Here is a 10,576-nt window from a genome sequence, read left to right as displayed (position 1 = left end):
CAAAAACTGTGCTGATTTTGACAAAACAGTGACAGTTTTCGAAAAACAACAATGATTTTGACAAAATGAATACACATGAATAACCAGTTTCAAATTCCTGGAGCCGATGACCCACGTGGCGTCCAATGTGGCAAGTGCGGACTCGAGTTGTGTACAAATGAACCAGCAAACCAGGTTCAGTGACTGGTTTCTCTAAATTTTCAAGTTTTTTATGAAATTGTTCCCGCGTCGCAAGTTGGGGTACTATAGATGTATTTAACTCTAGTTTCAAAATAGATGTATTTAACTCTTTATAAAAATGAAGGGATTATGGTGACGAATGATGACGTGCAAGGGTAGAGGTATGCTAAGGTCAACTACAACACGACATCGTATTTGGTCCGCCCTGTCCGTTTGGATCAAAATGAACAAATATCACGGCCCAACACACCAGCCTCGGCCGCAAGATCAGGACCGACGTGCGCGTGTCGTCTCGGCCCTCAGGCCCACATGTCTGCCGTCCAACCACTTCTCGCCCCTGCCGAGGTTCTTTCTCATGGCTAGCCCGTGCGCGTGGACCGGCCAGTCCACTTCCAAAGCGCATCCACACTATTCCCCTGCCCTCCACCCGCCGGACAAGCTCTAGCCCGCGTCGCCCCCGCTCCGCCATGGCCGTCACCCGCCGGCCAACAATGTACTGGCATGGCATGCTGATCCTCTTTGGAAACAAAATACGTTGTCTGAGGAGAAGAATATGTGCAACTTCTCAAAGAAAAAAAATGCAGATTCCCTTATCTTCTAAAAATCGCCGGCATGAAACAACGACAGAAGATAAAGTTGCCCGCCCAAACAAATTACTAGACGGCACGTATGTTGCAGAGCCTGAGGACAATTGATCCACATGTGCCAATCAAAAGCCCCCCGCTTGCTCCAGCAAACAACCATACCAGGAGCTGGCAGGACGGGCATATGGATTTTTACCATCAGACGATGTTAACTAAATTCAGAGAAAGTATTTTGCATCTGAAAAGTCCTAGACTGAATCGACTGCGTCCCCGCGTTGCGGGTCAGACCACAGAAGCCACATGGAAGCGGCCAGCTTCACTCGTAGCCACACCTGCCTCTTTTTCCAAAACTAGGGAAGATGCCACCATGAGAACCAAATCGAACAAGAATATCTCCCGCTGCTACTGGTCTCCTTCCTCCTCATCCGTGGCTCCTCCTACTTATCCTGCTGGCCAAAACAACAAATCAAAGCATCGAAATTAGAAACTAAAAGAAAAAGACGGTAGGAAAGATATCACCAAGACTCCAAGAGAACCAAAATCAAACAGCCATACACTTTTTTAGCAAGCACCATACTAAACCATGGTGGGAGAGATTGTAGGAGGTGAAAGAAAAGAAGATTGGAAGCGTATGCATTTGTGCAGGGACGCGTGCGTGTTATATATAGAAAACAAAGTACAATGGCGTAGGTTGTTGTGTGGCTTGACCCCTCATCCAAGTCTATACAAGATAAGGATCTCCAACTACAACAACCTGCCTAGATTACATCTCACGCACGCACACACGCGGTTACACCATCGTGACAATGTCACGCTACAACTACAACTATATCATTTAACATCACCCCTCAATCTAAACGTGTCAAGGTTGAGATTGTTCTTTAAAGCTTGTAGTTGTCGAACCTGCAATGGTTTTGTAAATCCATCTGCCACTTGATCTCCTGTTGGAATAAATCTGACCTCCAACAATTTTCTAGCAACTCTTTCTCTGACAAAGTGAAAATCAATTTCTATGTGCTTCGTCCTTGCATGAAACACTAGATTGGCAGAGAGATACGTTGCTCCAAGATTATCACACCATAAGTTGGAGGTGTGTGACCTCTTTACATCTAGTTCATCCAATAAAGTTTCCATCCACATTACCTCAACTGTTGCATTGGCTAAAGACTTATACTCAGCTTCAGTGCTATAACGGGAGACTGTTGCTTGTTTCTTTGCATTCGATGATATAAGATTGGACCCAAAGAAAACAGCAAAACCACCAGTGGACCTTCTGTCATCAGGACATCCTGCCCAATCTGCATCAGAGAAGGCACTCACAGTAGTTGAGGGTGACTTACATATTTTGAGTCCTGTACTAGCAGTTCCTTGGACATATCTCAATATCCTTTTTACAGCTGTCAAATGTAGAGAAGTGGGTGAGTGCAAAAATTGACAGACCTTGTTAACCGAGAAAGAAATATCTGGTCGTGTCAAGGTTAAGTACTGGAGTGCACCAACAACACTCCTATATTTAGTTCCTTCCTCTGCACTCAGCAATTCTCCTTCATGCAACGACAGTTTTTCTGTTGTGGATAAAGGTGTATTGGATGGTTTACAGTCTTTCATACCTACTCGCTTGAGTATATCCTTGGCATATTTTTCTTGAGTCAAAAGTATACCATCCTGTATCTTGTTTACTTCAATGCCAAGGAAATAGTGCAGTTCTCCCAAGTCTTTGAGAGCAAAGTCATTTTTCAAATTTTTAAGCAAAGCTGAGGTAACTTCTTGAGAAGAACTAGCAACAATTATATCATCTACATACACAAGCATATAAATGGTCACCTTTCCTTTCTTGAAGAAGAATAAAGAAGTGTCTCCCTTTGAAGGTCTGAACCCAAGTTGTTGCAGTTTTGTGCTTAGTCTTGAGTACCAAGCTCTAGGTGCCTGTTTCAGACCATACAATGATTTGTCTAATCTGCACACATGCTGTGGCTTGGTGGTATTCACAAAACCAGGTGGCTGCTTCATATAGACCTCTTCCTCGAGAACGCCGTGTAGAAACGCATTCTGTACATCCAATTGGCGAAGGCTCCAACCTCTAGAAACAGCAATAGACAAAACAAGTCTGATAGTAGCTGCTTTAACAACAGGACTAAACGTGTCCTCATAATCAATACCATAGCGTTGTTTAAAACCTTTAGCAACTAGTCTAGCCTTGTATCTATCTATAGTGCCATCTGAGTGTCTTTTAATCTTGTACACCCACTTGCAGTCTATTATATTTCTTCCTTGTCTAGGTGGAATTAAATGCCAGGTTTGATTTTTCATAAGTGCATCATACTCAACTTCCATAGCATGTTTCCAATTTTTATTGCCTAGAGCTTTTGCTAGATCTTGTGGTTCTGTAGTAGCAGTAGCAAAGTTCGCAAACCTGAAATTCTTGTCATACCTGGCCGTGCCATCCTTTGGAATCAATGGTTTAAAAATACCTCTCTGTGACCGCGTACTTGGACGTGCAGGAATACTGGCTGCAGACGATCCTGGTGCTGCAGAGGATCCTGCTCCTCGTACCGACAGATCCGTCAGAGGATCCCTCTCGGCTGTCGCGCGATCGGGCGTGGGATCGCGCGCCGGATCTGGCTGTCGTGTGGGCGACACACGCCCTGGAGACCGCGGGCCAGCGCCATCAATGCGCAGTGGGCCAGGCGCGGGCGATCCAGCAGAACGGCGACAACTGGCGCTGGGGACCGCGCCACAGTCCGGTGCGCCCGACCGCTCGGCAGACGCGGGCCGCGTGTCGCGCGCAGAGGGGCTGCCCGTGCGCGGAGGAGGCAGATCCTCCTGGGAGTCTGCGCGCATGATTGGGGCGCCGGATTCTGCGCCGCTGGATCTCTCGGGATCGGCAGTGGCAGGTGAATCTGTCTCGTGTCCCGCGCTGGTTCCCTTTGGCGTGATATGGAGCATAAAATCACGCTGTGTAACAACATTTTCTGCATCATTTTTGCTGCCTGTTTCTGCACAAGGACGATCAGGGTCAGTAGCACTATTAATCCCATGGTCACCAACACATTCGCCCCCTTGATCAGTAGGATTTAAGAGCTCCGCTGGAAGCGAGAGAATTTCAGCGCGAAGACGAGCGCCCGCATTAGGGTGTAGTTCAGAAAAGGGAAAACATGTTTCATCAAAAACTACATCACGAGATATGTAAACTCGTCCAGTAGGAATATCTGGACATTTGTAGCCTTTATGGAGATTACTATACCCAAGGAAGGCGCATTGTTTAGAGCGGAATTGGAGCTTATGTGTGTTATACGGCCGAAGATTAGGCCAGCAAGCACATCCGAAAATACGGAGAGAGGAGTAGTTTGGTGTTTCACCAAATAGTTTGGTGAGAGGTGTTTCAAAGTTTATGACTTTGCTTGGCATCCTATTGATGAGATAGGTAGCTGCAATGAAGGCTTCATCCCAAAATTTTAAGGGCATGGAAGCTTGAGCAAGTAAAGACAAACCAACTTCAACTATATGACGGTGTTTCTGTTCCGCCGAGCCATTTTGTTGATGGGCATGGGGACATGAAACGTGGTGAGAAATACCAATTTTTGTGAAGAAGGAGTTCAACTTGACATACTCCCCTCCCCAGTTGGTTTGAAGGGCAAGGATCTTTCGATCAAACTGTCTTTCGACAAGTTTCTGAAAGTCATGAAATTTTTGAAAGACTTCAGACTTATGCTTTATAAGATAGATCCATGTGAACTTACTGAAATCATCAATGAAACTAACATAGTATTTCTTTCTTCCTACGGTTTCAATGGCAGGACCCCAGACATCAGAGAAAATAAGTTCCAAAGGAAATTTTGATTCACTCATAGATTGAGGATAAGGCAGCTGGTGACTTTTGCCTTTTTGGCAGGCGTCACATACAAGTTTATTTTCATTACTACTAGCACACGGGAGTTTATTTTCACTAATGATCTTCCTAACAAGGATGGAAGATGGATGACCAAAACGTCGGTGCCACCAATCCGAAGATGGTTTGGTGACACTTAGCACTTGCTTCTTGATGTTTGTCCCGACGTGCTTGACAGGATAGAGGCCTCTCCTACCCCTGCCTCGAAGTAGAACCCTCCTCGTTTCCAGATCCTTGACAAGAAAAAATGAGGGTGAATTTCAACAAAGGTATCATTATCAAGGGCAAGTTTGCTTGCTGAGATTAGACTTTTTGTGGCCTCCGGAACATGAAGAACATTGTTGAGATATAGATTACGATCTGGGGTTGAAATAGTTGTGTGACCAATGTGATCAATAGACATACCTGACCCATTGGCTGCATGGATTTGGTCGTTGCCGGTGTACCTCTCCCGGACGGTGAGCTTCTCCAAATCGCCGGTGATGTGGTCAGTGGCACCACTGTCCATGTACCAGTTGGTGTCCACCCCATATTGCGGTGCAGTCATATTCGCCGAGCGCTCTTCTCCTCCCTGGTAGGTGGAGTCATAGCGCTTCCAGCACTTCCACGCTGGATGACCCACCTTGCCGCAGATCTGGCATGTCAGCTTGGTGGTGGGATTGTTGTTGTAGTTCCCACCCCCACCGCTGCCGCCGCCACGGTTGGATGGCTTGGAGAAGTTGCCGCGGCCACGGTCACCGTCGCCGCCGCCTTGCCTGCCGCGGCCGCGGTCACCACTGCCGCCGCCGCCGTTTCTGTTGTTGGAGCGCCCACGTCCGATTGCGTTTGCAGACGATTGGGAGGACCCGCCACGAAGATTCATGCGGGTTTCGAAGCTCAGGAGCTGCGAGTACAACTCCGGGACCTTGACTGGCTCGACCCGAGAGCACATGGCCGACACCACAGGGTCGAACTCCTCATCTAGTCCAGCTAGGATGTGGGACACCACGTCCTCTTCATCCACCTTCTTCCCTGAAGCAACGAGTTCATCACAGAGAGTTCTAACCTTACCAACGTACTCAGTGATCGTGGAGTTTCCCTTCTGAAGATTGGCGAGGGCGATCCTGACGTTGAAGGTTTGCGCTCGGTTTGCGATGTCAGCATCCCCTGCACGGTATTCCACAGCTCCGCTGCGGTGTGGCAAGTCGCCACTTGGATGGCCATCTTGTGCGGCAGCGTGGTCAGTAGGTATGAGAATACCTGCTGATCGCGCGCATACCACACGCCGAACTCCGGGTTGGGGCCCTATGGTCTTCCCATCGGCGCCGGTGACCTCAATGGTCATGGGCGGTACCTCCTGCTCGACGTCGAGGAACGACGCCATCCGCGCTCCCCGGATGGCGAGAGCACAGTGGCGCGCCATAGCGGCTCGTTCCCTCTCGTGAGTTTCTCTGTTGCGATGTGTGCAAACGGCGACGAGGGGAAGGAGTTCACGGAGGAGCTTGCCATGGATGAGTTCGAGGTAGGCTCTGATTACCATGAAAGAAAAGAAGATTGGAAGCGTATGCATTTGTGCAGGGACGCGTGCTTGTTATATATAGAAAACAAAGTACAATGGCGCAGGTTGTTGTGTGGCTTGACCCCTCATCCAAGTCTATACAAGATAAGGATCTCCAACTACAACAACCTGCCTAGATTACATCTCACGCACGCACACACGCGGTTACACCATCGTGACATATGTCACGCTACAACTACAACTATATCATTTAACAGGAGGAGGAGCAGCGAGGGACAGAAGAGGGCTGGGGGAGGAGAAAAGGGAGAGGAGGAGGGCTCACCCAAAGGACTTGTAGGCGACGTTCGGGAGCGGCGCCCGAAACCTGGAGTTCGTGGGGCCTCGGATGACTTCACAAGGCGGCAGATCGGATGGAGCTCAGGGTGGAGGCTGCCATCTACGCCTCCCTGGACCACCAAGGCCTCTTCTCTTTCCTCTCTCTTCCTTCCTCCTCTCCTTCCTTTTCTCTCTCCCTCTCATCTTCTCTCTCTCGCCGTCACCGTCGTCTCCTTTTGCCTGCAGGTCGTCGTCGCCGCCGGAGAGAAAAGTGAAGGGCAGGAGGCAGCGCGGTGGAGAGCAGGGGAGGAGGCGGGAGCAGGGGAGGCGGCGGCGCGGTGGAGAGCAGGGGAGGAGGGGAACAGGGCTCGAGGAGGGATTGGCTGAGGAGGGGAGCGGGGCTCGAGGAGGGATTGGCTGAGGAGGGGAGCGGGGCTCGAGGCGAGCAGGATTGGTTGCCAGGTTTTCACCACGATCCACCCCACTCCTCCCTCTTTTCTCACCCAAGAGGCGCGCACACACACAGTAGAGATGGGCCAGCGAGGAAAGGATCCCCACCTGTCATCGGCTATAGCACGAAATAGCAACGTCTATAGAAACGGCCGGCTAGATCTTTGACAACGCCAAGTAAAACTCCCAGCGAGGTAGATCGTGCGAGCCGGAATGACCGTCCGATGCGATGCCTCCAGATGAGCGGGTAGTCTACCAGGATTTAAGCACCATACTAAACCATGGTGGGAGAGATTGTAGGAGGAGGAGCAGCGAGGGATAGAAGAGGGCTGGGGGAGGAGAAAGGGAGAGGAGGAGGGCTCACCCAAAGGACTTGTAGGCGACGTTCGGAAGCGGCGCCCGGAACCTGGAGTTCGTGGGGCCTCGGATGACTTCACAAGGCGGCAGATCGGATGGAGCTCAGGGCGGAGGCTGCCATCTACGCCTCCCTGGACCACCAAGGCCTCTTCTCTTTCCTCTCTCTTCCTTCCTCCTCTCCTTCCTTTTCTCTCTCCCTCTCATCTTCTCTCTCTCGCCGTCACCGTCGTCTCCTTTTGCCTGCAGGTCGTCGTCGCCGCCGGAGAGAAAAGTGAAGGCAGGAGGCAGCACGGTGAAGAGCAGGGGAGGAGGCGGGAGCAGGGGAGGAGGCGGCGCGGTGGAGAGCAGGGGAGGAGGGGAACGGGGCTCGAGGAGGGATTGGCTGAGGAGGGGAGCGGGGCTCGAGGTATTGGCTGAGGAGGGGAGCGGGGCTCAAGGCGAGCAGGATTGGTTGCCAGGTTTTCACCACGATCCACCCCACTCCTCCCTCTTTTCTCACCCAAGAGGCGCGCACACACACAGTAGAGATGGGCCAGCGAGGAAAGGATCCCCACTTGTCATCGGCTATAGCACGAAATAGCAACGTCTATAGAAACGGCCGGCTAGATCTTTGACAACGCCAAGTAAAACTGCCAGCGAGGTAGATCGTGCGAGCCGGAATGACCGCCCGATGCGATGCCTCCAGATGAGCGGGTAGTCTACCAGGATTTATATGTTCAATGTAATTGGCAGTCTCTTTAGCTGAGATGCACCTCATGAGAGATTCTGCCTTTCTTCTTCTTCAAGGAGCACTGCATTTCGACATGATTACATTTCTAAAATAGGTGCGGTGCTCCGCCATCTTCGTTTGGTCTTCGGCATACAGAGCATAAGGGATCATCATCAATGTCTCACATTCAAACATTCTTCTGGGTCAATGGACCCGTGCAAGCCTCCAAATAAAACGGGTTACTTTACTTGGGCAAGGCAAAGCTCCAAATTATCTCCCAGGCTTGATTCTTTGTACCATCCGCAAGCATCACTTGAGCTTCCACAACCGAACATGTCCTGCATAAGCACACATGGCCGTTCTCAATAACGCTGGTTATGGAAATACACAAAGATAACGTGGTTCCTGGTATCCAGAAGCTAAGTAGTAGTAGTAGTATGAGAAGAACATAAAAGATAGGGGCTCCATTGGACAACAGCCTTCCTGTATTCGACTATTTAGTTGGAACTTATGTACTACTACTTAACATATATGGTGACCTGTAAATTAAGTGGCTACACTATCGTGTACTGAAATTAGATGTACATATCTTCGACAGATCAGTTTAGCATTTATACAGAATCAATGACTAAGTTTGTTGTTATCAACAGATACTATGTTGGTCAATAGCAAAGAAGAAACGACAAACAACTGCTGAACCATTAGTTCCTAACCAGGGGAACCTCCTCCTCTATGTGCAAGGTAAAACTCAAACAACTTGTGCTGGTCATCTAGCAGGATGAATGTAAAGTGTGTTTTTTAATCAATTTTCTTTACTATCGTGTGCTGATCATGTGTTCAATATCATGTGGTGATCATGCCTTAATAGTCTTAATAGTCTGTTCTGTACTATGCTAATTATTGTGTGACAGTCGAAGGACTTGTGCCTCGCATTCAGGTAGTTTCAGACTTGTGCGCTAATACAAGAACCGAGCTTCTCGCTGCGCCAGTTCACAGTTGTGATGCTGCAGGTTGAGACTTGATTGCTCTCTGGAATTGCCAACTTTTTCCAGACTCCATTCAAACACAAATTTGCAGCTATGATGGCACCGCATCCCTTTATGCGCGCACCGTGCTCCTCCCCGGTCGCTGACGTCCTCCTCCACCATCTCCTCCGCCGACGACGGCCGGCGTCCTCGAAAACACCAGTGCCCAGCATGGCCGGCCACTCTGCAGCAGTGCCACGGCAAGAGGTCGCATAGTGAGGAGGAACAGAGATGGGGAAATAGGCGGAGGAGGGCGAGGGCTCCGGCTCCGGCGAGGGATTGGGATCGGCTCTGTTTTCTCTGCTTTTTTTATGAGACATTGGGATCGGCGAGGCATTCTCGGAAGGGAAACGATTCAGATCACTCGGCGGATAATCACCCTCGCGTCCGCCGCTTCGGTTGCGCGCCACGCGTCCGTCCTGGACCCCACCACCACATTGTTTGCAACAGCCACGCCACGCCTCGCCTCGTACCTTATCCTCTTTCTCCTGAATCTCCTTGCTCATGAATAAGCGCTGCCAAGCGAAGCGGTTCCCCGTGCCACTCACATCTCTCCTTCCCTGGGCGCGAATCAGGCTCAAGCTCGCCGGGAAAGCAGCCGGAGGCGAAGGACTCGACTGCCGCTGGCATGGTTCCTGTGAAGAGAAGGAGATGGAGGTGAGAGAGAGGAGGAAGGTCATGGGAGGGGAGAGGCGTGGCGTGCTGGAGAAAGGGCTCGTCGCTGGGCAGCGCAGAAGCTTCAGGCAAGAGCCCTCCTGGTGTTGTGGCGTCATCTTATCTATGCAACGACGGTGTTGTTAGAGAAATGGTAGCAGACCGCACAAGTACGCGAGCGGCATGGGATGCTATTGCAAATTTTGCAACATGGGTCCCGTTGCAAAAAATTAGATGTGGCAGAGATGTTGTTTTATTTTTTTGCAACAAGTGTCTTGTTGCAGAAAATTAGACGCGACGGAAGATGTTATTGCAATTTTTGCAACAAGGATCTTGTCGCAGAAAATTAGACGCGTGAAAGATATGCAGAAAATTAGACGCGGCGGGAGATGTTGTTGCAAATTTTGCAGAAAACTAAAGAAAAGAGGTTTTGCAACATGGATCTTGGTTGCAGAAAATTGTAGAAGATGAGGTTTCGCAACAGAGGTCTTGTTGCAGGAAATTAGAGAAGACCAGGCCTTGCAACAAGAGTATTGTTGCAGAAAATTAGAGAAGAGGATTGAGCGGCTCACGTCACGCATCGAATGGCTCGCGAGGCAGTGGATCCTTTTAAAAGATCCACCGGCCGACGTGCTTGTTTCTGCAACTCGATCGTTGTTTCAGGAATTAATGGTCGGGGGAGGCGACCGAGCGCGAGAACTAGATCGGACGGCTGCACGTGTACATCAAACGGCCGTCGAGGTGACGAACGTTTTATACGATCAACCGGTGGACGCGTAGCATCTCCCTTCTCAGAAACTTTTTTTTAGAAGATTTTGAGGAAAACAGGAGGCCTTCGATGCGCCTATGTATATCGCCTCGGGCTTGGGCCTGGGTCAGTCGTGAAGATTTGGCCCACTTATGCGTATTCAGCGG

General features: G+C 49.9%; 1 protein-coding gene and 1 pseudogene across 1 annotated transcript; both read right to left on the bottom strand.

Moving 5' to 3' along the window:
* Nucleotides 1–5,520: 5,520 nt before the first annotated feature.
* Nucleotides 5,521–5,659, bottom strand: LOC119342421 (annotated as a pseudogene).
* A 2,454-nt stretch (nt 5,660–8,113) lies between these two features.
* Nucleotides 8,114–9,954, bottom strand: LOC119336167. The gene is made up of 2 exons (XM_037608180.1): nt 9,481–9,954; nt 8,114–8,320 (listed from the first exon to the last, which is right to left on the bottom strand). The coding sequence occupies exons 1-2, from the start codon at nt 9,778–9,780 to the stop codon at nt 8,222–8,224; spliced, it is 399 nt and encodes a 132-aa protein (XP_037464077.1). The 5' UTR covers nt 9,781–9,954; the 3' UTR covers nt 8,114–8,221.
* Nucleotides 9,955–10,576: the final 622 nt, after the last annotated feature.

Source organism: Triticum dicoccoides, chromosome 7B (assembly GCF_002162155.2).
Source record: "Triticum dicoccoides isolate Atlit2015 ecotype Zavitan chromosome 7B, WEW_v2.0, whole genome shotgun sequence".
In the NCBI taxonomy this organism is placed as follows: Eukaryota; Viridiplantae; Streptophyta; class Magnoliopsida; order Poales; family Poaceae; genus Triticum; species Triticum dicoccoides.
Note: the sequence above shows the minus strand (reverse complement) of the source record. Positions and strands in the feature narration are given on the sequence as shown.